The sequence below is a fragment of the Berkeleyomyces rouxiae genome, assembly GCF_048999995.1.
Source record: "Berkeleyomyces rouxiae strain 22BRR77 chromosome Unknown BrBRR77_ptg000001l, whole genome shotgun sequence".
Taxonomy (NCBI): domain Eukaryota; kingdom Fungi; phylum Ascomycota; class Sordariomycetes; order Microascales; family Ceratocystidaceae; genus Berkeleyomyces; species Berkeleyomyces rouxiae.
This window is the reverse complement of record NW_027396491.1, coordinates 5,269,855-5,297,049: the sequence shown is the minus strand read 5'-3', so window position 1 is coordinate 5,297,049 and position 27,195 is coordinate 5,269,855. Positions and strand designations below refer to the sequence as shown.

The window sequence follows — 27,195 nt, the reverse complement described above, 5'->3', positions numbered from 1 at the left end:
TTAATAGAGAGCTGTGGATAGTCACTAGTATTAATAGAAGCTAAGCCCATGCATACATGCATGACTGACAGACATCTTTTAGGGTTAAATATGCATTCGATCTTCATTTTTTGAATCGCATTTCTTGACAAAGTACTGTTGTCTTGTCTAGTTACCTATAAAAAGACACACATGTAGCTGATAATATTTGGTTAGTTACAAACCTTAAATACTAGAGAACTGTTCACAATTCCATGTTATCCTTGGACGTCTCCTTTCCTTGAATCATCTTTTCTCATGCCATGAAAACGAATCTTTTGTTCAGTCAAAAATTCACCATTATACTAGTACTACAGGTCTCAAGTGCCAGGGTCAATTAGTAAAAAAATAAGTCTCGAACAGACACACTGCTGTTGACTCCCTGTTTGTTTTGTTGATGGCCGGGAGCTGACACTAGCCCATGACACAGACAATGCACCGGAGATAAAGGCGACGCAACCAAAAACAAGCATCTGGGCACACAAGGACATCCAATTGAAAGGCCCCTGTGCTCCGTTTTGACATCCAAGTCAGCAGAAAAGGAGCTAGCCAATCCGACCTCGTAATTTCTCCAGGAGAGACACGACTTAATGCTCCGATACAACTATACAAGTATGTACATACATATATAAACACATAGTGATTGGTATTCAATAGGAGGACGCACTGTTTTCTTCGATGGAAACTGCGTTCCGGAACCTCGAAAGTTCAAAGAGATACAAGAATGAAGAGATTCAACATGACAGAAGCAGAGAACTATTGCGAATTGGTTATAGCTCCAAGTCCGGTTAAGTCTTCTGGCTTCGCAAGACAAAAGAGACAGAATGGCCATGCAGACTTCTTACTGAAAAGCGGCCCAGCAGTGGTAGCTCTTGTAAATAAAGGACTTTTACAGCAAGCGGCAAACAGAGGATTCGTGAAAATGTGGCACCAAGATGTTGGAGACAACTCGGATGCAGTCAGAAGCCAGACTCTGACATGCATCAATTTATTAGGGAAGACGATAGCACCTAGCATCTGTTTGTTAGTATGGCACTTTCTGGGTTCAGGTGTTGCTTGTAGTGCCGGGGGTATACAGGGAATACCTCAGTCTCTAGCTATGGAATATCACATGACGAGATGTGGTAATTTCACAGAGGCTGTATGTGGTATCATTGTCTATTCGTGTTAGTTGGTAATAAGCTATAGAGGCGGTATATTAAGCAATGCTTTCCCTCGTTGATGCTGAATATGAAGAAGGCTTTTCTCTAAGAATAGCCATCACTAAAACAAGCATATGTGGCACAGAAACTAATAGGGTTTGAAGGAATTTGAGATACCTAGTTAGCTACCATATGTATCGATGTACAAATTCACGAGATGCAGTGGTGTATTCAGAGTTCGCATGCGCTTGTAGTGTGTATATGGCCTGTTCCAACAGGAATAGTAAAGTCTCGAAGATACCACATGTATGGATGTGTGTAGTAGTCATTGTACATATCTACAAAATTTCAGTGTATTGAAAAACAAAAGCTCCATCGTAGACATGAATCAGTAGTAAATTCCAGGAGCTTTGAACTGGGACAAGGCCCGTTTCATGTTGGCGTTTTTGGTAAGGGCCGATTGTACAAGTACACATGTACACAATGGTAACACAAGCCGACCCTCTATTTGTACAACGTAAGATTCATATCAAAGACTGGAAAGAAAATGCCGCATCATCGGAGATTGTATTGTAGCTATGGAAATCTGATGATTCTTTGGCTCCGACACTTGATAAAGCTCGCTCTACTGTTCCGGGTAACCATCGGCATGGATACGCATTTGAGGAAATCAACTACAATTTAGATCACAATGAGCCAAGCCTGGTTGACTTCTTCTACATGCACATCATCTTGGCTGATGTGTAATAAATTAGGGTTATGTAAAATTTAGGGTATACACTGCCCCTGCGCAAGCGAGACCACACTAGTACGCAGGTCTACATGACTAAGCCAGGTTTGGATAAGTCAATGCACAAAGAAATAAATGTCAGGCCCATGATCTGCTTGAGTTTCGACAAGGGGGTGAGGGATCAGAGGAAGCCAAAGCAGATGGAGAGAAAAAGGTAACTTGGGATTCCTACAAGGCCACGAGCTACAGATACATGTCTTTGTGTCGCACCTTTTGACTTGGCTCTGTTTAAGGAACGAGCTCGGGTGATTATAGAATGTTTGTTAGGATGGAAAAAAGTTCGAGAATATGTGGCGGATGACGACACTGTAAGCGTGTAATAACTACTAGTTACGTGTGAAATGAGGGTTTTATGTATAGTCAGGAGTGGACAATGGTATAAAATGTTGGGCGAATCGCCGTGGTGAGGGCTGCAGGGAAACTACTAGGCCACAGGTCGACGGGAAGCTTGCATTTCACTTGCGCAGGTACGTCACTTGGCATAAAAGCGACGGTTTAGCGATAGCACAGGTATTGTCAATGTTCAAGCTGTTCAGTAAGGTACGGTACAGTACAATAGAGTAAAGTAGAGTAGAGTACGTACATCTGTACACGACTATGTAGTTATGTACATGGGCATAGATTAATTGTACCTAGGTGTAGGTATGTACATAGGTAGAACTTGCTTGCCGTACAGTATTCGGGTATTCCAATCGTCAACAGAACAATAGTTAGTTGTTGCAAGCGGCCAACTAGCTGGTAGTAACTAGCGACTAGTTAACTAGTTAGTCCTAGCATACTACAGCAGGTACATACAGCCAAGTATCGTTCCAAATAGCCACATGCATACATACGTAAAGCCCGGTGTATGCATGTATGTATGTGGCTGCTCCTGTCGGAATCTGTCACACAAAGCCTCTCTGACCCAGGGTCCACTAGGATTCGAAATCGTCCCTTTTGTACGGTTCCATGGCGTTCCGTGTCTCTTTCTTTTCTTCCTCTTTTCCTCTCTTTCCACCTCCTTGCCCAATGACTTGTTCTCATTCGCTTGCCTGCATATCCGCCATCATGCAAGCTGCCGCCCGCCTTCATGATAGAAGCTGGCCACTGAGATGGAGAAGCCGATGACTTGGTGGCCATCTCGTTTTTGGATTGTCTTCCTTGCCTCTCGTCTTTACTTGCCCCCCCTGCTGGGCACGAGCACCAGGCTGCTTTGTGCACAACCCCATAGTGTATCAGAGTTGCAGGGTCCAAGGCCCCAATATGCTACAACAGTCCAGGGTCTTGGTAGTCTTGGTGTACACAGAAATCCTCGTTTCTTGGCTCTTCCCCTGCGCTTTGCACCACCATCAAGGGCTCGAGAGCCTCCTTTGCAGAGAAAAAAGAGAGAGAGAGAGAGAGAGGAAGAACAAAGGGTACATGCGACTCTCTGGCTCTCTCTCTGTCCGTATTAGTGACTGGCCCTCCACTTTTCCTTTTTTCACCTCTCGCTCGTGTTTTGAATGTGTTCCCGAGTTTCTATTTTGCCATCTTTTCTTCTTTTTTTCTTCCTCTTTTTCTCTTCTCTCTCTTTTTCTTCGACTCTTAGTCGCATCTTCTATACTTGGCTGGCCGTAGCTTGCATTGAGTGCATTCTGTTCCAAAACTTACCATAATCTGTGCCATAGCCACACTATTACTACATCTCTGTCGCTGCGTTTGCTCACACTCTCTCCCTTCAGTCTTGTTCTCTCCTGTTCTTTCTTGTTTCTTTTCTTCTCTTTGCCTTCCTTTTCCTTTCATTCTCACCTGTCTTGCATATTCCACTGCACGCCTTAACCTTAATCTTTTCTTCTCTTGATTTCACTTTTCTTTCTATTGCCTGTGTGAAGCTTTTGTTGATATCGCTTCATTCTCTGCCTCGGATTGTCCACAAGCGCGAGAAAACGCCCAAAACCGAAACAGAACAGACTTTCCTTGGATTCTTCTTGACCGATATCTCGATATTTACTTTTTTTTCGCTGTTTTTTTACTTCAAAAACTTCGACGGTCGACTCGCCGACTCTTACGCTTCGCTTTCTATCCTTCGACTTCTCGCCATCGACGGATTCTTTCCAGAGTGAATCAGCTTATACTCTTTCTGTCTCTGTCCCTTCTTCTTGGATCGCTATAATCGACAATTAGCAGCGCCTCTGCAGTTGTAATCGTCGCCATAACTGCTTCTCACACATCTATAATCAATATCCCCCTCTTGTACCTTCAACTCATGAAGTTGACTCGGACGGCCGTATTTCGAACAAAGATCTAGAAACCCGCCTGACTTTGTTTTACCTCATGCATCGAAAAGCTCCCTAGCAGAACCTACTTTTCCACTTACAGCACCCAGTCACACCGAACAAAACCGAATACTATCTTGCTATACGATTCTCTGATTCATCTGATACACACGACTTCCGCCGAGTTTCCTATTAATTAACAACTCTCTTGTTTCGGCTCGCAATGTCATACAAGAGCAGCCCCATATCGTTGGCTGGAGCCTGTACTGCTATTCACGACAACGTTCTTTACGCATACTCTGCAAATGGCTTTGTCAAGTTGCCCCTGAAGAATGGCGCCGAATGGACAAAACTAGAATCTGGGGAAGCTGTTTCGGATGCCACTTGCGTGGGAGCCGAAGCCTCGGATGCGTCCAAGTCTGCGCTGTACATCATGGGTGGCACATCCACTAATGCTGCATACAACGGCCTTCAGAGATATGTATACTCTACTGGAACCTGGGAGACCATTTCCACTTCTGACCCTATTCTCAAGAATCGCAAGGGCATGTCTGCAGCTTACATTCCCGCAACCGATTCCTTCATCACATACGGCGGGCGTACTGATGGCACCTATGGTGTTGATTCTCAGACTTTTTCCATCAAGGCCACCCCCCCGTACACTGTCACCTCGGCTGTTAATCCGTTTTCTTATACCCTGCAAACCCCCATCATGCTAAGCTGGGTTGATGGCGAAGTCTTACTAGCTGGTGGCAGCACAACTAATCTCGACATCATAATCTACAATGCTGGAATCAACACTTGGCGCCAGTCTGGTGCCACTCTGGCTGACCCTGTTGCGAAAATCACCAACAAGGGCTATATCCAGAAAGGAGACGACGGCAGCAAGATTCTGTATACTTTTGACTTGGCCCAGTCACCTGTTCGCGTAACCCGCTCTGTTATTGTTGATTCCACAGGCGGCTTTGTCGCCAAGGCCAACACGATTGTAGCTGCACGTGAACTCTCCGCTGCAAACTGGCCTGCGTACAACAGCACATTTGCTCCTTCAACTGCATCCAGTGAGGTCTATTCCGCCGCCTCCAACACTGATGGCCATGTATTCTTTCTCACGAGCGATGCTTCAAACCCCGTGTCTGCATTTGACGCTACTGAAAACACCTGGGTTGATGTTGATTCCGAGCTGGCAAGCCAAAGTGTTTTAATTGCAGATGTTAGCTCATCGTCTACGGCTTCCCAGACTTCAACGACTACTTCGACCGCATCTGCCACTTCTACTTCAACAACGTCGGCTTCAAGAGCTACTTCTACTTCCGCAAGCTCATCCGTATCTTCAACATCATCTACTAGACTCTCTACTACTGGCTCGCTGACGGCTACAGCATCATCCACTGAGCTCACTAGTTCTAGTACTGCCTCCCCCGAGTCTGGCAACGATGGACTTTCGTCCAACGATGTTCTGGGCATTGTTCTTGGCTCTATTGGCGGAGCTATTTTATTGCTTGTTGGTATTCTTTTCTGTCTCAAAAAGGCTCGCCGTAACAAGGGTTATACCGGCGAGAAGAACCGCCCGCATGACGGGTTTCCGACTGACGAGAAGAATATTGGAATGGGAATGACTAGCGAGCAGTTTGTTGATTCCATGGGAGGCGCCCCTCGTCCTGCGGTTCGTCGAAACAACACTGACTCTGTCGGCTCACTCGCTATCTTTGGTGGTGGTGCAGGCGCTGGTGTTGGTCGCAGCGCGTCACCGAATTTCAGTGCTGCAGGAGCCAGCTCCAAGAATCTTCGCCGCAAGCCTTCGGACCCTCAAAACGGCAGCTTTCCCAAGAACCTTAAGAGTACTATCAGCAAGCCAATCATCGACGATGATTCCAGCATGCTTGTTGGCGGTAAGGATAGAATCAGCATCAACACACCTGGTCGCAGCCCTCCCCTCCCTCCTGGTAGCCAAGCATCTCCCGCTCCCCCAAAACCCCCGATGGATGATGCGACTCGCCGTAGCTCTGGTTGGAACAAATACTGGTCTCAGAGTAGCGGTGCTCTGAATATTCTTGGTTATGGCAAGGGCCAGGTCGATGATGGCGCCACGTCACACTACCCCTCGACTTATTCTTCTGCCGATAATCTCAATCGCCGCACGCAGGACTCTGCTACTGTTCCTCCTCTCATTATGCCACGGGAGGGCCGACCGGAGCTCAACCGTGTTGCCTCAGGAAGCCCTACAGTCTCCCACTATGCCAAGTATGCCACAGCCCAAGCGCAAGTGGCTGCTATTGAGCGGCCAGTCTCGGATGCGCAGTCAGCCTATTCTTCCGGCGTAGCACCATCGGTACAAGAAGCATGGGAGCCCATTTCGCAACAAAGAGCATGGGGTGCCGACAGCGTCTATGGGGCTCACGGACAAGGTGCTACTGGTGGAATGCCACATGGTAACAACATGGGCCACCAGAATCAAGAGCCTAGACTGGCCATGACCACCATGTCGTCGGATATGAGCTGGCTTAACTTGGGCGAGTACAAACGAGCTAATAATTAAGGGATCAAATGGATAAGGAAATGGCAAAAGGATAATTGGTGTGGTTTTGATTATTTCTTTGCCTCGCAGTCCCCTCACATTGCCAGCTTTGTTGGTCCTATTCTTTCTTTTGCTCTTTTACTCCTTTCACCTTTGTCTTAGAGGGTTGAGGTACCGTTCTATGCTCGGTCATCTTGTCCTTGTCTTTGCCAGCGTCTGATTTGCCCGCCAAACAGAGTACATGCAGAAAGATTCCGAATTCTACTTGACAACTGTTTTCCAGTAGCTGTGCTTTTGTTTTCCTTTTCTCTGAAGATACCCTGCCCCTTCGTTCCTCTTTTATTTTTCACAGCCCTTTGTGTGATTGGCTTCAAAGTCTGACTATGCACAACTTGACTTTGACTTTTCAATCCCGCAACCACATTCATTTGACTATTTCTCATATTCTCAACCAGTACCTGTTTCCATATTGTATCTCTTTTTTGTCATATAACCACGGCATGTTTTGCTTTTTCTGCTGTGTTGCTTTGTGTTTAGTTGAAGAGGGACTTCCGATCAAATCTTCTATGTATATTCCTTATTTTCGTGTTCACGTTCGCGTTCGCGTCATATGTTTGTGGTGTATGTACAAAGATGGTGGTGGTAGTTAGTTGTGTGGGTGAAGAGATAGTTGTGTCGTTAGAGCTTGCAGGCCAAATGCTGACTAATCGCTTGTGTCAACTCGTGTCCCACTTTTACAACGTTGGTGCCTTGTGTGTTTACGAGGTGTCGAGCAACTAAGAGGGTAGTTGCGTATAGGAGAAGAAAGCGGTAGGGCTCTGGGGAGGGGGGGGGGTCTGTGTGAATCAGCAATAGTGAGAGAGTCATGTATGTATGTATGTATGTACATACACAACTAGTTAACTAGTTAGTTATCGAGTTGTAACTAGTTAGCTAACCGGCGATGTTGTTCCGCCCCACTTTCACTTTCCCACTGCCGTCCCCTGCTGTCCTATATTTAAGCTAAGAGCTGCCCCGGTTTTTCTGCCTTTGACACCAACCAGAAATCCTGTCTTTGTTTGTCACGTTCAATCTTGACGCACAAGCTCTAAACTTTTTTTTTTTTTCTTTTTTTTGCAGTTAGTCTTCTTTCCCCTTTGTTCTGACCAGCGTATTCTTCTTATGAATCGCATCAACAACGACGCAGGCCAAACCCATAACCGTCTCGATAAATAAACAGCCCGCTTGCTTTCTCTACATTTCCATTACCGCCACTAGGAATATCACCCACATAATACAATACGCTTTGCAGCCTCGCCTTCGCACACCTACCCTTTGGTCTCTCTATTTTGTTTCTAAATCACCATGGCTGCGCCTCTCGCTGATTCTCTACAAGGCCTTGTGCCTGACGACATTCTCGCTATAGTTCACACACACATTCTCTCACCATCCTCGCCCGTACAACAACTCCGGCGCTCTGCCACCCTGCTAATACAGTCAGCAACTGCCTACGCTACACCCCTCCTTGACGCCGAGTCGACCTCATCGCTGATACCGCTGGTCTCGCTCAGCATCTCTTTTGCAATTTCTATTCTCATGCTTGTTTGGGTGTACCGCATGATCGCCTTTTGGACCCGCCTTGCCCTACGAGCCGTCTTCTGGGGCATTGTCTTTGCCATCGCCGCCTCTGTCTACCAGCGCGGCCTGGGGAATTGTCTGGCGGATATCCTGGGCGCTGTCGGAAAGATTGTGGCCTATGGCTCGCTTGTCAAGGATATTTGGATGTCTGAGTATGAGCGATGGGAGGCCCAGGCCGAGGCTACACGTGCTGCAAGACAGTGAGCAAAACAACTGGTCAACACACCAGCCCAAAGACGAGGCGAGCCGGTCCCTGCGCTTCTTCACATCCATCCACCTTCTCTTTTCTTTGGTTGTTAGCGTTATCTTGTCTTGTCTCCTTTTATCTCTTCATTTATTGCGCTACTATTCCTCTCATCTTCCAGTCCTACAGTCCTAGAAGTATCAGACAAGGAAGAAGCTGTCACATGCTCGTGATGTTTTTGTTCTCTTATGCATTTCTTTGTCTGGACAGGAAGACGAACTCCACTACAAAATAATGTCGGACGACTACCACGACTGTCTTCGGCATCTACGGATACGATATGACCCTGTTACGATTCGATGTCTCTCTTCTTTTTCATGGTTTTGCCTTCTTCTTTCTATCTATCGTCATGTCTTGGCTTCCTTGTTTCCTTCATATGCTCTTGATCTGGCACGTGTTGGTGTAAATTTCCGCCCACGCGCCCACCAGCATCCTGTTTTCTCTTGTTTCAGTCAGGCGTATATCATCAGACTCCCAAAAACGCTATTGGTTTGATTTGTTCCAGATATTATAGCCGGCTCGCGTTAATACACACAATAGTCATTCTGTTTACTTGAAGAAAAGAAATTTGTAACTACATAAAATGAACCATCTTAGATGCAACTCCCAACGCAACCCCGATCTATAACAGTTGAGTGAATGTGCACATGATTATATCGCTTTTCCCACCAAACGCCATGGTTCAACAAAGCAAAGAAAGAAATGAAACATGTGCTAAAGTTGAGCCTGAGGAACCTCGCCTTTTAGTCTTCTCTATCATCAGCCCCATCGAACTCCTCGTCATTCGGGTCCTTTGGCTCTTGCGCTTCGTGGTACTGGATGATATCATCAATGAAGCTTAGGATAGCATTGACACTATCCTCGTCGGTGACATCTAGTTTCAGGTAGTTGATCATGCTGAAGCTCTCAATCATTTGCGCCACCGCTCTATTCAAACGTCTGAAGCTGGCTCCGCGCATCATCAGGTCTTTGTTCATCGGATTCGCCGCATGCTCGGGCTTTTGCGATCTCTCCAGCTCGGCATCAGCCGTCTCTGCCTCACGCATTACAGGGTCGTCATCAATCAGTGATGCATCAGGCGTGAGGAAGCGCTTCAGATCGGACTTGCGTACCTGATCCTTTACCAGGTCCATCTTGGACAAAATATTCAAATGTGGAATCTCCAGCATCAACATGGCGCTCATGGCACTGAGAGTGCCGGAAAAGAACTTGGCACGGTCGACAACAAAGGTCGCCTCGAGAAGATATGTTGCGCATAGGCGGATGTCGAGCGCGCCAGGCTGTGATAGGAAGCGCACAAGAGTCGGTAGCACGGGGATATGGGTGTATAGCTCGATTTGCCCGGGCATGTCGAAGATGATGAGGTATTCCTCAGTCAATCCCTCAAGGGCCTCTGTGAGGAAATCTAGGTTTTCCATAAGGAACTCGAAGCAGTATATCAGGCCGCCATTAGGGCCCAGGCCCATTTCTTCCATGACATCCTCCAGAGAAATCAAGTCTTTGATATCCAGGTCGGGCGTGTGTTCAAAGGACTCGGCGGCGGGATCAAGATTGACATAGAAGGCTGACCTGCGATTGAGCTGCAAGTGAGTTATCAGAGCAGCGCTGAAAGTGGACTGTGGCAAGTCACATGTCAGTATAAATGTCAAGCAGGCTGTTGTAAAGATGAAGTTGGAGGGGTAAAAAAGGCTACCTTGCCAGCACCCGCAGGGCCCATGACCATGACGCCGTATTTACTCATGTTTTCTGCGTCCTAGGTTCAATAAAAAAGAGGAAAACAAAAATAACAGGCGGTGGGGACAGTTGGGTAGATGTTTTAGTGGGAGCGTATATTGAAGAGATGGGTTATATCGAGTGGATGATAGTTAAGGCTGAGAAAAAAACAAAAACTTTGTGATGAATTAGCATTGACGTACTCGTGCCACGCCCCACTTATATTGCCTTCAGTTTCCTTCAACCACTCTAAGTGGTGCACGTTAGTGAACAGCACCACTTTCATCACTCTTGAATATATTCGCAAATATGTCAACAACCACGCATCGCAAAGATAAAAATTTACTTGGGAGGCGTTTCCAGAGAGCTATTTAGTAGAAGGAAGAAAAAACCGGATATTAAAATGCCCCAGAACGCCCGCAAATTCGAAGTATCTCGTTGCACATCGAAACGATTAATTCGAGGAAATGGACGTCGAGGTGGAATTTCATCACGAATGACCAAGATAATACCAAAATAAACGATTGAATTATGCAATTAGATCAATTAGCTTTATAACGCCAGCTTTTTCGTGCAGCTAGAGTTACTCCAGATGCTGCAAACTACGTTCTGAAAGAGAGGTCATCGGCTTCAACAGTGTTAGTGATGAGCCTGGATGTAATATCAGTCGATTTATCCGCAGATTTCTCATTAGCTACTCCAGGCCAAAACAGACCTCAGCCACACAACGAAGGCCGACAGAGCTGAAAAATTACGGCAGGCTTCAAAGGATAAGTCACTCAAGTCAGGAAGAGTCTTTACAATTAATCAAGGTCGCCGCACGATGATCCAAAAGGACAAAAACGAGGAAAAGGAGGTCAAGACGGCTTGTTGAGACAAGTAAGAATAAGTGTCAAAATATAGTCAAAACCTCTTTTTTTGAAGCCATAAAAAAGGCTCGCAACTGAAGAATGGAAGGACGATCAAAAGCTTAAACTTATATCTTCAAAGTGGCGTTTTGCGTCATCTACGGCGTGGATAGCTTTGAATTCAAAGAAAATGGTGCACGTTAGTGAACAGCACCACTTAGAGTGGTTGAAGGAAACTGAAGGCAATGTAAGTGGGGCGTGGCACGAGTAGTTGCAGGTGATAAAAATGGGGCTTAAACAAATCGAGGATTGTATGATTATCTAGGGTTTGGGATCCAATGTGCATGCACAACTTTCACAAAAGGATAACTAGTCAATTAAATATTTGCACTCGGCTGTCCTACACAATATCCAGACCAATTACTATGTAACTATGTAACTCCACGACAACCAGCTATTGTGGGCCATGTTGTGCCTACCACCAACCCGATAACGCAGCTTACTACGTACATATGACACATCTCAAGCTTTGCGGCTTCGGCAACAGCTGAAGCCCAGAAGAGGCCCGGTGAATGGGATATTATAGTGCACGATTGATATAACCTCCTGTCTTATCCACAGCCAGTCTTGACTCTGTGTCGTGTCGTGTCGTGTCGTGTCTATGTTAAAGCGGATGTATGCATGTACATAGATACGTAGTTGTGTACATACGTACTTGTATCATGACGGCAGCATTGTGCTGTTGGGTGAGACTTTATGAAATGTAAGGGCTGGCCTGTAGCAAGAAATGTTGTTTTGAAACCCGTTCCGTTGGCTCTTATACGTTGATGCTGCTGATGTCCAGGGCTGATAGGAACCTGACCGACCACCTTGCTTTCTGGGGGGTTTTCATTGTTTACTGCCTTCTTTCAGCACAGACTTCCTTCAGCTTGTCATATTGCGCTTGTTGTAGAAAACATAGTTATGTGCAATGAACAGGTTGGGGGGAAATGTTGAGAATACAACCACATTCACTCAGGAGATAACACGGTGGGCATCTTTGAGCTCCGTGAAATCACATGCAAATGAGCTACAAAGCGAGAGGGGGGGGGGGCAGGGAGCACTTCTTTGCATGTGGAGATATCCATGCTGTTATTACTCTGTCGAACCAGTTGCTTAGTCATGGGTGCATCCTGTTGAATAGCTTGCAGTTTTTGAGGGCTTCTATCTACTGGTTATTGCCATTATTCTACAAGTATGCACGACGTGTAGCATGCAACTAGACATAATTTGCTTCCCATGGACAGAAGAGTCACACTCGAAGGAAGGAGAAAAAAAGACAGAGAATCTAGAGCCCCTTAGCTGCTATTTTCGGGCCATGGCGCAATCGCTGGCTCGGCTGGTGAGAACAGGGTTTTCCCTTTCCTTGATTGCGCTGTGGGGCCTCTGAATTTCGCCATATGAGTACCCCGCTACTTGTCTGTACAAAGCACAGACATACATGCCGGCTAGACTGCCCGGTACACTGCCGCTCAGAAATAAATTTTGTCATCGGCATCCTTTTGTCGGATTTTTAAGCCAACTTAGCCTCGAACCTTGACTATTGTGTGTTCTAGCGGCTGCAATTTCTTTTTCTTTCGTCGCGCCTTTTGCATCCATCACCGCAGGTACGAATCAATCCATCACAACAATGTATACTTAGCTTTACACACAAACGTGGATACAGAACTATCGGGTGTCTGTGAACCCCCCGCAGGAAGGGTACCTGCACGCATATACAAGTAATGGTCTCGGTTGGTCCCCATGTGACGGCAAAAGCATGGCCAAAGCGTCCACTTGATTGTTGCACCTTCCTTATTGCTTTGCTCGACAGCTTAGCGATGGTCTTCCTCCGTTGCTGTCAGTTCCCGTGAATCAAGAGGTAGTTTCCTTTCCTCATGCTTTCTTCCTCGTCTATCATTTTCTCTCACTCGTATTGGCCAGCCAGCCCCATCCACCTTTGGAGACAGGGCCAAATAGGGAGGGGGGGCTCAACGAAGCGGATCCCGCCCAGCCCTCTTATTGATCTCCATTGCTCCATTGTTGCGGGATCCGGTGGGCGAGGAGGGACATTTGCAAGACCAAAAGGAAAGAAGGACCGACGAGACCAAGGAAAAAAGAGGATCGGGACATATCCACAAGTCAAGTAACTATACATTGTGGTGCCTGAATCTTTACACAAGGTACTTACTTACACCCACACACCCATAGTGTGAGCCTGGACATGATTCGTTGTACTTGTACAGGTTATGTACTGATACATCACTGCCTTCTTCCCACACTTCATGGTTATGTTGTAGCACGAAGACGCCCCAAAGCAATCTCTGCACCTAACTAACGGCAGAGCTAGCTCCTTCCCTTTCCAGCCCAGGGCCCTTGGCCGACTTCTTTTTAACCCGTGGCCCCTCCTACCTTGGAATTTTCTTCTCTTTCCTTTCCTCTCCTTCTCATCTTTCTTGTCCTTCATCTTGTCTTTTCAACTTTCTTGTTTTTCATAAAAGGTTTGCTCATATCCTTACGACACTTCCCCTTCTTCGTGCCCCAACAAGTCTCAGCCATTAGCTATACACCGTGTTTGTGCGCGGAAACTTGCTTCAAACTCCGCCATTGTTTGACCGCTTTTACCACACGAATTCCCTCTTAGCACAACATCTTTGCTAACTCGGGAATTATCCTCAACTACAGGCATAACCGCTTTCTAATTGTCGTTCTTTCTTTTGTCCTAAGAACTTCACCGACCGCCTTTTAGCCTCATCCATTTTATAATAATCCACTATGTCTGTCAACCAGGGTACTTTCCTCTTCACTGTAAGCTTTCATTCTCACCTCACTGTCTACTGCGCAGAGCCCTTTCCAGACATGAAAACAAGCACTAACAATCTGCTTTCAATGGTTCACAGTCCGAGTCGGTCGGTGAGGGTCATCCCGACAAGATCGCTGACCAGGTTTCCGATGCCATCCTCGATGCCTGCTTGGCTGAGGATCCCCTCTCCAAGGTCGCCTGCGAAACTGCTACCAAGACTGGTATGATCATGGTCTTTGGTGAGATCTCCACCAATGCCAAGCTGGACTACCAGAAGGTTGTCCGTAATGCTATCCGTGATATTGGCTACGATGACTCCTCCAAGGGCTTCGACTACAAGACCTGCAACCTTCTGGTGGCTATTGAGCAACAATCTCCTGATATTGCCCAGGGTCTCCACCTGGACGATGCTTTGGAGAAGCTGGGCGCTGGTGACCAGGGTATCATGTTTGGCTATGCCACTGATGAGACCCCTGAGCTTTTCCCCCTTACCCTGCAGCTCGCCCACAAGCTGAACGCTGCCATGTCTGCTGCTCGCCGTGATGGCTCCCTGCCTTGGCTCCGCCCTGACACCAAGACTCAGGTTACCGTTGAATACAAGCACGATAACGGTGCTGTTGTCCCTCAGCGCGTTCACACTGTCGTTGTCTCCGCCCAGCACTCCCCTGATATTACTACCGAGGATCTTCGTAAAGAGATCCTGGAGAAGATCATCAAGAAGACCATCCCCGCTAAGTATCTCGATGACAACACCATCTACCACGTAAGTATCACAATCACCAGCCTCCCATGAAAATTAAAATGGGAGAGGACGCTTATGGATAAACACATGCTCTAACAACCACATAGATTCAACCTTCTGGCCTGTTCATCATTGGTGGACCCCAGGGTGACGCTGGCCTGACCGGTCGCAAGATCATTGTCGACACTTACGGTGGCTGGGGTGCTCACGGTGGTGGTGCCTTCTCCGGTAAGGACTTCTCCAAGGTCGATCGTTCCGCTGCCTACGCTGGCCGCTGGATTGCGAAGTCTCTTGTCGCTGCTGGCCTGGCCCGCCGTGCCCTTGTTCAGCTGTCTTACGCCATTGGTGTTGCCGAGCCCCTGTCAATCCACGTCGACACCTACGGCACCTCGGCCAAGACCTCCGATGAACTGGTAAAGATCATTCGTGACAACTTCGACTTGCGTCCCGGTGTTATCGTCAAGGAGCTGGACCTGGCCAAGCCTATCTACCTGCAGACCGCCAAGAACGGTCACTTCGGCACCAACCAGAGCTTTTCGTGGGAGAAGCCCAAGACCCTGAAGTTCTAAGCCCTCGAGGGATTTACTTGTGAACACAAAATCTCCTTTTGACCTCTCTTTGACTTGGCTTCAATACCTGTTTGAGAGGTTCGAAAGGGCAACATCGTCCTGCACAAAATCATGCAACTTGCTACGGAGGGTACAGCACACCGCTTCATCTTCTTTGTTTTTATTTTCTTGCTTTGTTTTTTCTCGATTACTCATGGAGACACACATTCAACAGTGTTTCTCACACGCTGCTACGATTAGACGACATCATCACATTGTCCTATTTTCAACTTGCCGTTCGGAATTGGACCGGTAAAACACATGGCGTACAGGTTATCTCAACGAAACCAATGGGTAAAGGGGACAATTTGCTTTTTATGGGGTCCCCTATGGTTTCTTTTTGCTTTTATTTTCTTTTACTTGATCGCTTGGTCTTTTTTTTTTTTTCAACCTACAGCTTTCTCCAATCAATGAGAGGAAACTGAACGAACTTCAACATCGGCGTTTTCTCTTTCTAGATGATACCCTTACTCGGCGAGCACTATCCTGTAGACTCGACTGTTGCTATTTATATCAGACTTTGGAGATATTTTTTTCTTAACACAAGGAATTTCATTTTCATTAACTAATAACCTCTATCTCACATCAAACCACGTTCATGTTCCCCCACACGTCTTTCGGGACAAGCTAACTAACCTTCTCATAGGGAACCAAATTGTGTGCTCAGAAAGGAAAGTCTCACGAATGAAACAAATATTATGGTAAATATGTGCATTAGCTTTGCAATTTATACTTATTAAACACAAAACATGGGATATGAACAACTCAAGGAAAGTAACGACATCCCTTTCTTTATCACTTCTTTCAAGAATCCTGTCACCTCAACCACCACTTGCTACCCCATCAACTATATTTCACACCGATGCCTCTACTGCTGTCTCCTCGCAACAAGATGGTTTATTTTGATTCTTTCTGACACAAAGATGTAGAAATCAAGGTAAAGACTGGTGTCAGGTTGCAGGGTGTCGAATTTATGCCTCTTGCTCAATGGACAGAGCCCGGCGAGCCCAGCGAAGACCAGTTGAGCGACGGTTGTTGGCACCTCTGCCAGCACCTCTGCCAGCGTTGCCAGCGTTGCCAGCGTTGCCGTTGTTACCAGCGTTGCCAGCGTTGCCACCTCTGCCAGCGCCTCTGCCAGCGCCTCTGCCGCCGTTGCCAGCGTTGCCGTTGTTACCAGCGTTGCCGTTGTTACCAGCGTTGCCGTTGTTACCAGCGTTGCCGTTGTTACCAGCGTTGCCGTTGTTACCAGCGTTGCCGTTGTTGCCAGCGTTGCCATTGTTGCCAGCGTTGCCATTGTTGCCAGCGTTGCCGTTGTTGTCAGCATTTCCGTTGTCATCATCGTTTCCATCGTTGCCGGCATCAGGGGCAGGGGTAGGCGTAGCAGAATCATCATCGACACCACCGGGGGCAGGGGTCTCAACAGGGAACGCAGAACTGGGGAAAGAAGCCAGAAGAGTGTTTAGAACAGCAGCATCTTCAACGGCGCCATTGCTGCCAGCATCCTTGTTCGCCTGGATGGCAGCAGGAAGATCCTTCTGGGAAGACAGAACCTGTTCCTCAATGGTCTTCAGATCGCTAGCAGTAGTTATCGTCTTGGCGCTGTTAGTTCCAGTTTTTCCAGGTTGTTCAACCGCGAAACACCCTCCAAAGGGGCCGGCCAGGGCGTTGTTGCGGCAGCGGACAGTGCAAATGTTGGCAGTAGAAGCTAGAATAATGAGGTTAGCCTCTGTGTTGTTGTGTCTTGGATATAGAAGCGGCAAGTCGGGATAGGAATTTCTTACCTCCAGTGCAGTTCATGTTGTCAGGCATCGTAACAGTGATGTTAAATTGTTGAGTCTTGGCCTGGGAGAAGCCGTTGGTACCAGGAACATTGTCCTCAACAACCAGAGGTACCTGGCCTGAAACACCCAACGTATTGGAGGTCATGTCCATGTCGCAAACATACGGGCCAGCTCCGTCGGAGTTGACCTGATGAAGAGTGACGGTGACCTTATCACCAGGGTTGGCTTGGGTAACAGCCTTGGCTGCGATTGCGTTCTCAGTTACTTCGCCAATATCAATGTTACCGGCCAACTGTGTACGACCACATTCGTTCACCAGGTTGGCATTGATCTCGGCATCGCGGATGAGAGTAGCATCCTGTTGACAAGGCTTGATGCCAGTGCAGTTGCGGGCAACTGAAGGTTCGACTACATGGAAGAGTTAGAATAAAATCAAAGTGTTCAGCCGAATGATGTAAAACATACCCTTGAATCCAACAGAAGCGGGAGAACCTTCGATGCCCTGTGCGTTCAAAATAACAGCATGGGCATTGGAAAGAGCGGCAAAAGCCGAAAGAAGAGCAACTTTGTTCATGAAAACCATTTTGTCGATGATGTGTTTATAAATATGGAAGACCAACTTTCACCGGGCTAAAATGAATGTTTGATGTAATTGACAATGTCAAATTGCAAAAAGTAGGACAACCGGAGATGAGAAAAAGAATAAAAATAAAAATAAAGAAAAACAAAAAAACAAGGTATTAAGAAAGCTGAACCGGTCAGTATGGAAGAAGCGAAAAAGAAAAAGAGGCCAACCAGGACCGAAGAAAAGAAGAGAAAAAGAAAAGGTGGAGAGGAGAGGTAGATGCCAGTGAGTAGACTGTGAATGGATGGGTGAAGAGGAAAGAGAGAGAGAAGATGTCCCAAGAGAGAGGAGTAGCACATGTTATATACACATTTTGCACTCTACTCTCAGCTCTGGGACGTCGGGGAAACGGCCTTCGGCATGATTCGCTCACACCCCTTCCCGTTGAACCTAACCATTTCTCGTCAAAGTATGGATTGGCGCCTGTAGAAGGCTCAAGACTCAAGGAGACAGACGGCGTGCCAGAAGAGCCGCAAACAAAGACGTTGTTAGTCTCACTGTCATGAGTTCACGGACGTTTCCTTGACTCCGTGACACATGGCTAGGGTCGTAGGTCAGGCGAGGCTAGGGTGTGAGTCAAAAGAAGCCTGTCTTCGCCGGAAGTCCACTATCGGCTGTCAGGGTTATTAGCCTAGGCGAAAGCTTCGACTCTAGAATTCTTGGGGATACTAGCAGCCAATAACGTGCCACGGGCCATTCAAAGTACCATGAAAAGGTTTAGCGATTCAGAAGAGTTTTGTCCGCTACAGCAAAATACCCCTGTTGTGCTTGATCGTCCTCCCGCTTGTCACGACTTGCTGAGACAAAACGTAGGCTCCGCCAGCAAAAAAAACAAAAAAAAAGAGCGCTCGGATGAACAGCCAGTCTTCCGCTGGACCGAAAATCTAGATGTGCACTACAAATTTGAAGCTGTGCAAGCGCGAGCTGATGGCCCTTGAGGGCTTTGTTTGATTGACTGTTTCATAGTCGACGTCAGTGGGCTAGTTGTTTGACGTTGGTGCTGGGTTACACGAGGGTCCCACTGTTTTGGAGTCCACGTGCTCCAGTGTGTACTTATACCGTGTACACAGATACACATCGGCGACAAAGTGCAATGCAATTCGGCATTCGCAATCTACCCGATTCCATTTATGATGAAAACATATCGATATGTAAAACTTTAAGATTAGATATAGGCAGGCCTTTAGCTAAAGAAGATCAATTGGCCTTTTGCTTTCAAATGCATTGCCAGTCGAACTTGCAGGTACGCATGTTATTTTGGGGGCCTTTGCCTTATGACTTGGTCCACGCGGATTGTCTTCACATTCAATACGAGATTAGATAGTTGACATACAGTCGGCCTGTTTGATCCTTTATGAAGTGAATGAAATGAGACTCTATTTCATTTCACCATGCAGCCGGCACTTCGCAGACTGTTTCTCGGCATCTTGATGAGATGCCCATATCGGCCAGCAAAACGAGTAAAAGTGGGACTGACTGTTTTCTCATCGCCCAACCCAGCTGGATAACCCTAGCACATGCTAAAGCACGTAATTGAATCGAGACAACGATGGAGCGACAGGTACAACGATCTCCTTTCCACACATGGAAAGATTTCTCATTTCATCCCTATCTCTGGTCAGCGTTCCTCGACCCGCGCGCTTTTCTCACACCTCTCTCACACCTTTCCCCCCATCGTACTACCCTTTTGGCCGCCGCTCTTCAGACGCCCCCCCTCTTCCTTGACATCTTTCGTTTCTCCTTGTTTTGAAGTAGCCCGTGACTATGGCCGCCAGCACCCTCCGCTCGCGGCTACTTGGGCTGGCATTTATTCTCATTGGCGTGTATGCGTTGCTGGCCCATGCCGCGGAGCAACCCTACAGCTCCGTGAAACAGACCATCGCAGATGAAGATCTGGCCTCTGTGAGCCTGGAGGTACTGGAGGAGAAACTGCAGGTAGGTAGCTTCTTACACATGTCATGTGGATGCGCGTTGAAATGGTCTTGACTTGTTGATTCTGAATTGGGCTAGTGCTAACTGACATTCTGTGATTCGCTCGCGTAGTCCTGCGATGTCGTTCAACAGCTCTCGGCTGCCAAGGCCGGTGCTCTCGAAGACTCAGAAACCCCCATGATGAAGACTGCATTTGCCTACCTGTTTCCCGGAAGCCCCGCTGTTAATTCGCTGCTCGCGACACTCTACATCTCTGGCCCTCCAAACCTTTTACTCGCTCTTTGCCCGCCAAACATTGACCCCGAGTCTCTGACCATCATGGTCGCTTTTGCTGTTGGAGGCTTGATGGGCGACACGCTGTTCCACCTGCTTCCCGAAATCTTCCTTGGCGAGGACGATCCGGATCAAGTTCGTTTTGTTCTGGTTGAACCGAACCGCAACCTCCTTTTAGGAGTGGCCATCTTGGTGGGATTTATGACCTTTGTTGCCATGGATAAGGGGTTGAGAATTGCGACTGGAGGTCAAGGCCACTCACACGATCACGGCCATAGCCAAAACCATAAAGATAACCACGCACATGAGACATCGTCAAGCTCAGCAGTCGCCTCGGGCGTAGACTTGGCTACCAGCAACACGGCACAGCGCAAGGGAAAAGCATCTTTGGAAACCAAGTCCGAGAGCTCGGGTGTGCCCAAAGAAGTGAAGCAGTTGAACCCCCGTGTAAAGCTCGCCGGCTACTTGAACCTGATCGCCGACTTCACGCACAACATTACCGATGGCCTTGCTATGAGTGCCAGCTTCTATGCATCCCCGACAGTGGGCGCAAGCACAATGCTCGCCGTGTTCCTGCATGAAATCCCACACGAGGTCGGCGACTTTGCCCTCCTGATTCAATCGGGCTTTTCCAAGCGGGCTGCCATGGGAGCGCAATTTGTCACGGCTATTGGTGCGTTTCTCGGCACTGGCATTGGCATCGCGATTCAAGAGCTTGGCGGTAGCGGCGTTGCCGAGGGTAGCATGCCGCGCAATGGTGGCATTTGGGGCACCAGCCTGGTAAGTAAACATACGACTTTAAGACTCTTACTGTCACAGGAATTTCCAGTGCTAATCATAATGCATCACTCCTCTTCTAGACCATGGGCGATCTTTTGCTGCCTTTTACTGCAGGGACATTCTTGTATGTCGGAACCGTATCAGTTATCCCCGAGCTACTTGAGACTGGGAGCAACAAGACCGCCGAGCTGAAAAAGACCGCCGGCCAGTTTTTGGCAGTCGCATTGGGCGCAGGCATCATGCTGTACATTTCATGGGAATGATTTCCGAGTCAGCCCGAGTTATATGTTTGGAAATAATGTCTGGATAACTACTGTTATTTTTCTAAGTCTTTTTTTTTTCCTCGTATACAAACCCTAACTCACAATTGTTCGCTCGCATGTGAAACAATAACCCCACAGTAGGCAACTCTCCACTACCTTCAGCCTCGTCTGAATCTGAACCTTTTCATTGGTTGGATCAGGCTTTGTAGCTTTAGCCCCACTAATTATGCAAGGCTGTCTTATCGTGCAGCTAAATTTTCCTGATAATGCCTTTTTTTCTTTTTTTTTGCCAAACGCAGGGAAAAAGTTGGGCTCTTTTTCTCTTCGTTACAACAACGAATACTTGAGATCTTCTACTTTATCTTTGATTTTTGCTGGCGTGCATGACCACTGCTTATATCTAGCGTCGCATATATTACTCTTGTCTTTGTCCCTTTCTTGATCGCCACATTAAGATCAAAATCAAGTCCATAACCACTATCCTGCCACCATGGACCCTTCAGAAGCTCAGGTCAAGGTGTTGTTCACCACAACACATGCCGACATTGAGCTGCCGGAAGAGAAGCGCCAGCTGCTGGTGCCCGCTGGTAGGTTTCTAGTACGACGGTCCATTCCCGCCAGACTTCAATCTAACCCTTTCTGCCTCCGCTAGACATTAAGCGCTATGGCCTATCACGCATTCTCAACTCCGAATCTATGCTCAACACCACCACGCCGATCCCGCTCGACTTCCTCGTTAACGGCACGTTTCTGCGATCCTCTCTCGCCGAGCATTTGACCACCCATGGACTCTCCCCCGAAACCACAATAACCCTGCAATACGTTCCCTCGTTGCTGCCGCCCGTGTACGAAGCCAGCTACGAGCATGATGACTGGATCAGCGACATTGACTTATGGTCGTCTGGTACTGGCTCTGGCAGCGAGCGTCTGCTATCAGCCTCATACGATCGCTTGCTGCGCGTATGGGACAAATCTGGCTCCGTACTCGCCACGTCGGGTGGTGCTTCAGCTGGCGGTCACGCTAAGCGTGTGAACACTGCGCGCTGGCTGAATGGCAAGCGCATCGCTAGCGCTGGTATCGATAGCACCGTGCTCGTCTGGGACTACAGCGAGGCGGCCGACGGTTTCAGTGGCGGTAAGCTGAAGCCTGTGCTGGAGCTTCACGGCCACAGTAAGCAAATCAACCGCTTGGACACCGACTCCAAGAGCAAGCGCATCTTGACTGCGGGCAGTGACGGTTGTGTTGGTCTGTTCGTAGCCAGCAAGGATCAGGCGCCCGCATGGGAGGCCGATCATGCCGCTGTGCCGGCCAAGAAGCTCAAGAGCAGCGTCACTGTGGCACAGCGTGGTGCGCTGGCCATGCTGTCGGTGCACGTTGACCCGGTCACCCAGGCCATTTTCCACCCCGGCGACAACACAGTAGCGTACTCAGTGTCGCGCGACAAGACGCTGCTAACCCTGGATCTGGCTACCGGGCGCACCGTGTCATCGCTGACCACGCTGCATCCACTAATGTGTGTGGGTGCACTGGGTGGCTCGTCGCCGCTACTCGCCGCTGGTTCGTCGGCGCGCCACATTTCTCTACTAGACCCGCGTGAGAGCACAGCAGCGCCCAATGTCCTCACGCTTCGTGGTCACTCCAACATGGTTTCGGCCGTGGCAGCTGCCCCAGGCAAAGACTATGCGCTGGCATCGGCGTCATGGGACGGCACCGTCAAAATCTGGGATTTGCGGAGTGTAAGACCTGGATCTCGCGAAGAGGGCAATGGCAGTGTCTCGGAGCCTATTTTCACAATCCCGCGAGAGTGGCTTAAGGGCAAAAAGCTGCCCGAGGCTGGCGAAGGCGCCAAGGTGCTAGCGCTGGCCTGGGATGAGTCTTGGGGTCTGGCCTCTGGTGGTGAGGACAAGAAGGTGCAGCTTAACACTGCTGGTGACTTGGCCCATGATTAGGTTCAGTACGGTAGTAATGGAGGGGGCCAGGATTCATACACATGTAGAAGTGGAAGGGAAAAGAAAAACAGTTTGTACATGGTGTTGGGGCGTTGAATTGGCTTTTGTGTGGCTTGCTTGGATATCATCCGGGATAAGAATAGATTGCTGTTGCTTTGCAGGTCTCAAGGAGGCATTTATATCATATACTGTTCGTTTATTCTCGTGTCTCCTTTGTATTTCAATGCTGCATGATCTCGTCTAGGCTTTGCATCTTTTCAGTCATCTGTCTCCGGGCCGCCGCAGCGACTCCCCGCTCGGCATCTGAAAGCTGCTCGCTATAGCACAGCTCCACTAGTCTCTTGAGCTCCTTATGTGTGAATTTGCCTGCCGCGCCATCAGGCAAGCTTTTCATTGACCGTGTTGCCTCGAGGATCCTATCAACGCCCTGTCTGAACATGTCAAAATAGTTGGCAGCGCGCGCTAGGTCGACACCATCTTCAATGTTCTTGAGGTTCTGTTGTAGTACAAGAATATTGAGTTGCATGCGACCACAGCCTTGTGCGTTCATTGGCGAGGCTACCATCGCGTTGCTGACTAGAATACTGCTGATGAGACGACCTAGGCCCGCACGAATGTATTGCGCCTCGCGAGCGTGCAGGAAACGTGAGACTGCCTCGTCGTAGGATACGAGACTGCTATTGAGTTTGAGAATTTGCGGGTCAGGCTCTAGAATTTCCTGGTCTAAAATATAAGGTGTTGTAGCAGGAGACAGGACAACACCAAGCGAGTGCATAATCTGGCAGCGAATCTCCATGTGAAGCGTGCGTAGTGCTGTACCAGCAAGCTCTTGGTAGGACCTAACAATGCGATCAAAAGTTCTACAGAAAACACGAAGTTAGCTTATCGATTTATTCGTACTTGTTAAAGGATGTGAAACTTACTGTACGGTGTCTTGAGTCAGCGGAAGGTATACCGGGCCACCTTCATCCGAGGTCTTGTCATTCATAAGAGACCAACGTTGACTTGTAGCACGAGGGAGACTACTACGGGAGGTGTCTGTCTCCTGGTGGGTGATGTGGCGCAGGCCTTGACTTTTGGTTGCCAGCCACTTCATGCTGGTGTAGATTAAGCACAGCGACGAGATAGTATCTCTATCTTGAATAATATCACTAAGCTCCAGGCTCTGTGCTGTCACATGGGCTACAAGAAGGTCTGTTTCCTTCTCAAGCAGCACAGGGTCCGAGATATCCCCCGACCAGCGACTATGCATGACATCATTGATTTCACTCTCGGAGAGGGCCAAGCGTGCACAAGTACGAAGGTTTTGGACATCATCATCCAATGCCGGTGCGCTCTGCAGTTCCTGGGCTGAGGCCTGGGCCTGTATAGTCTTGGTAACGAGGCCCTTAAACCACGTGAAAACGCGGTCATAGTAGCGCATCATCTGCGACACAAGCAACGAGCTCAAGGCTTGGTCGTGGGGGATGGTCCCTAACATGCGGCAGAAGGCGGTAACGATGGTGAAAAAAGAAACAGTGCCTTTGAAAATAGGCTTCTTGGCAGACATGGTCCAGTTTTGGTCCTGTTGAAACGAATCGCTTTCGTTGAAGACATTATCCGTAAGCTTGGCTAGCGTCTCGTCAAGCTGTGGTTGAAACACATTGACTAAGAAGTTGTCTAGGAACGATGTCAATGTGGACGTAGCTAGATCAGAGCCCGGTGGCACAATATTCTTGAGCCGCTGAAGGAATACGAGTGTGGGGGGCAGGAGTAAGCTCATGTTGAACACGCTTGGGTCGACCAAACTCTTGTACGTGCCAATGCCGTGACGGTCTCCAAAACCAGGCCCAGTAGCCTTTTGTGCATTTCGAAGGCCCAAAACTGTCTTCTTCTCCTCCTTTTCACGGCTTGTAAGACCGGGAACAGCTGCCTGAATGATGAGATCAAGTGCTTCCATCTCAGTGGCAAGCTCAACGCCCTTGACATCAGTGTCGCCAAAGCGGAAGAGGTGATCCCGAGTGCCATCCATCTTTCCACTGGCAGCTCCAGGGTTCGGTGATATATTGAACTGATAAACATCAGCATCGCTGGTAACATAGTAGTTGAGAAGAGTACGGATCTCATTCTGATACAGGTTCCACAACTCCTTGAAACTTCCTAGCAGTGCGCTGTTGTTACCGGCGCCTTCACGGCGAATCAGGGCCTTGATAGATTCGTGGAAGACTCTATGGCCCTCAGCGATAGCTTCAAACTTGCCGTAAAGCGTCCATAGGAGATCGTAAATGACGTCAGCGCGCAGCTGTGTTTCTCTGCTACCATAAATTCCGAGGCCGTTGCTGTTATTATTGCTGTTGCCACTACCACCACTGCCACCACTGTTGTTGCCTCCGCTGCCGCCACCATTGTTGATGTTGCCACCAGAACCACCTCGAAGTGAGCTTGGATGGCGCTGGTCCACCTCATTGATTGTCTCGTTGGCGATCTGGAAAAGCTCAACTGGGAGTCGCTGTTTCAAAACTTCCACTGCATTCTGCAGTCGGCCTAGTTTGTTCAATGCCTCGACCAAAAGTTGAACATACTCGAACGTGTCGGCTTCAGGGTTTTTGGCCAAATCTTCGGCGGCAGGCTTTTCAAAGTCCATATTGTCGAGAAGTTGCTCAAATGGTAGTGGGCTAAAGGCAGCGTTGGCAATGGCTTCAGTCCCATGGTTTTTGGCAATGTTTTGCCATCTTTCTTGGCAGTATGGAGACTTGAGATAGAGATGCTCATGCAATTCTTCCACTAAGATGTCCATCAAAGTTGTCTCCTGATTCGCTAAGTAACTTCGTAGTTCACCTAGAGCCCCAATGTCGTCAAGCTCCGGCTTGCGCAGTTTCCTGAGCGCGACTTGCAAAACATCGACTGCTGTTAAGAAGCGCTTTTCTGAAATGCGGGCTTCAAGCTGATCCGGCACCTGGCGTAGGTCTTCTAGCTCATCGAGAACTACAATCAGGCCATCATACATTTGAGATGTGACTGAGAGCTTTTTTAGCTCGGGATCCGGGTTACATAGCCCAGACTTGGTCGCTATCAGGGTTTCCTTCAAGCTAGAAACCCTCATTTGAGACTCCTGAATGCTGTTTTGGATCTGATGGAAAGTACCAATGGAACTGTTGAAGCCCTGGTGATGTTCATGCACAATGCCCTTAAGAGAGTTTTGGAGCATCATATGAGTATGTTGGAAGTTGCGGTATTCGTGGGCGCGGCCAACAGAGCTGTTGTCTAGAAGTTGCAGAGCCAGCTGCACAGGAACACAGTCATTGGCACACATGGCAGGCCATTCCTTGCGTATATGTTCAAGTACCTGGATAATCTCCCGCTCGGCATTACTCTCAGGCGTTCTACGCTGCTCAGCAGCTGCTGCGTCTTGTTGATACTGTTGGTGTTGTTGAAGCCGTGACGATTGGTGATGGAGAGGCTGGCTAGGCGACGCGTCACGGGCATTAAGGCGCTCATTGAGTCTATTCCGGCTAGACATTGTTCGCATGGACGGCTGTGGCGGTGGGGCTGTTGTTGCAGCCTGTGAACCGGGTTGTGGTGAGCGAGATCTATTGCCCAGAGAAACACGGCCAGGCGAATCAAAGCGCTCCCGGGCTGAGCGCATGCTCATGGCAGTCCCGGAGCTTTCCGAGCCACCACCAACACTTCCATTGCGATAGCCCATGCTGCCGCCTCTCATATCGGGGATACTGCCGTCATTGCTTATTGCCGAACCGGGGGATGGCCTCAAAGCCGGTCTCTCGCCCATTGGCCGACCTCGCGGTGGCGGAACGTTGTTGCCATTACTGCTGCTGTAGTTGTCGCCATACGTATTGTCGTAGTCATTTGACGGAGAGGTCGGGTCTCGCTGTGGTTGTTGTGAGGTGGGCGCGGGGCCAAAGTTACCGTAGCCGTTCGCTCGTTGTGCTGGCCTCCCGTTGGGGGCATATCGTCTATCGGCCGACATGACAAGGGAGAAACAGGAGAGTAGATAAGAGACACGAGACAAGAGAGGGAATGAAAACAAAAAGTAAAGGCAGCCGGGAGAAGTAGAGAGCAGGGCCGCTGTCAGATGCTATGTACAAGTACAAATGCATAATGGGGGTGAAGGTCAGGGCCTTGGAGCGGGCTATGTGGTGCATTGACGAGAGCTTGGGACAGGGAGGCGGAGCTCCATGTATGATGATGGCGTCTGCCAGCAGCTGTCAGAGGCTTAAAGCCAACTGGCACTCAAAGGCTAGACTTTGAGCTTTCGCTGCGATCCTGCCCATCCCTGCTCCCCGACTTGCTCAGCCT

The 27,195-nt window shown here is 48.5% G+C and overlaps 8 protein-coding genes across 8 annotated transcripts; 5 read left to right on the top strand and 3 right to left on the bottom strand.

The window, feature by feature from the left end:
- Positions 1-4,407: 4,407 nt before the first annotated feature.
- On the top strand, positions 4,408-6,723 carry BROUX77_001485 (uncharacterized protein; the record flags this gene model as incomplete). The annotated part of the gene is made up of 1 exon (XM_073745919.1): positions 4,408-6,723. The coding sequence occupies one exon, from the start codon at positions 4,408-4,410 to the stop codon at positions 6,721-6,723; it is 2,316 nt and encodes a 771-aa protein (XP_073609720.1).
- A 1,323-nt stretch (positions 6,724-8,046) lies between these two features.
- On the top strand, positions 8,047-8,523 carry BROUX77_001484 (uncharacterized protein; the record flags this gene model as incomplete). Its single annotated transcript, XM_073745918.1, has 1 exon — positions 8,047-8,523. The coding sequence occupies one exon, from the start codon at positions 8,047-8,049 to the stop codon at positions 8,521-8,523; it is 477 nt and encodes a 158-aa protein (XP_073609719.1).
- Positions 8,524-9,306: 783 nt separating this feature from the next.
- Positions 9,307-10,304, bottom strand: BROUX77_001483 (uncharacterized protein; the record flags this gene model as incomplete). The annotated part of the gene is made up of 2 exons (XM_073745917.1): positions 9,307-10,179; positions 10,257-10,304. 2 exons carry the CDS (start codon positions 10,302-10,304, stop codon positions 9,307-9,309), a joined length of 921 nt encoding a protein of 306 aa, XP_073609718.1.
- A 3,613-nt stretch (positions 10,305-13,917) lies between these two features.
- On the top strand, positions 13,918-15,256 carry BROUX77_001482 (uncharacterized protein; the record flags this gene model as incomplete). The annotated part of the gene is made up of 3 exons (XM_073745916.1): positions 13,918-13,950; positions 14,043-14,708; positions 14,795-15,256. 3 exons carry the CDS (start codon positions 13,918-13,920, stop codon positions 15,254-15,256), a joined length of 1,161 nt encoding a protein of 386 aa, XP_073609717.1.
- A 1,010-nt stretch (positions 15,257-16,266) lies between these two features.
- On the bottom strand, positions 16,267-17,659 carry BROUX77_001481 (uncharacterized protein; the record flags this gene model as incomplete). The annotated part of the gene is made up of 3 exons (XM_073745915.1): positions 16,267-17,000; positions 17,077-17,484; positions 17,542-17,659. The coding sequence occupies 3 exons, from the start codon at positions 17,657-17,659 to the stop codon at positions 16,267-16,269; spliced, it is 1,260 nt and encodes a 419-aa protein (XP_073609716.1).
- A 1,806-nt stretch (positions 17,660-19,465) lies between these two features.
- Positions 19,466-20,949, top strand: BROUX77_001480 (uncharacterized protein; the record flags this gene model as incomplete). Its single annotated transcript, XM_073745914.1, has 3 exons — positions 19,466-19,636; positions 19,745-20,686; positions 20,767-20,949. 3 exons carry the CDS (start codon positions 19,466-19,468, stop codon positions 20,947-20,949), a joined length of 1,296 nt encoding a protein of 431 aa, XP_073609715.1.
- A 490-nt stretch (positions 20,950-21,439) lies between these two features.
- Positions 21,440-22,899, top strand: BROUX77_001479 (uncharacterized protein; the record flags this gene model as incomplete). Its single annotated transcript, XM_073745913.1, has 2 exons — positions 21,440-21,536; positions 21,602-22,899. The coding sequence occupies 2 exons, from the start codon at positions 21,440-21,442 to the stop codon at positions 22,897-22,899; spliced, it is 1,395 nt and encodes a 464-aa protein (XP_073609714.1).
- Positions 22,900-23,119: 220 nt separating this feature from the next.
- BROUX77_001478 (uncharacterized protein) lies at positions 23,120-26,866 on the bottom strand (the record flags this gene model as incomplete). The annotated part of the gene is made up of 2 exons (XM_073745911.1): positions 23,120-23,759; positions 23,823-26,866. 2 exons carry the CDS (start codon positions 26,864-26,866, stop codon positions 23,120-23,122), a joined length of 3,684 nt encoding a protein of 1,227 aa, XP_073609713.1.
- Positions 26,867-27,195: the final 329 nt, after the last annotated feature.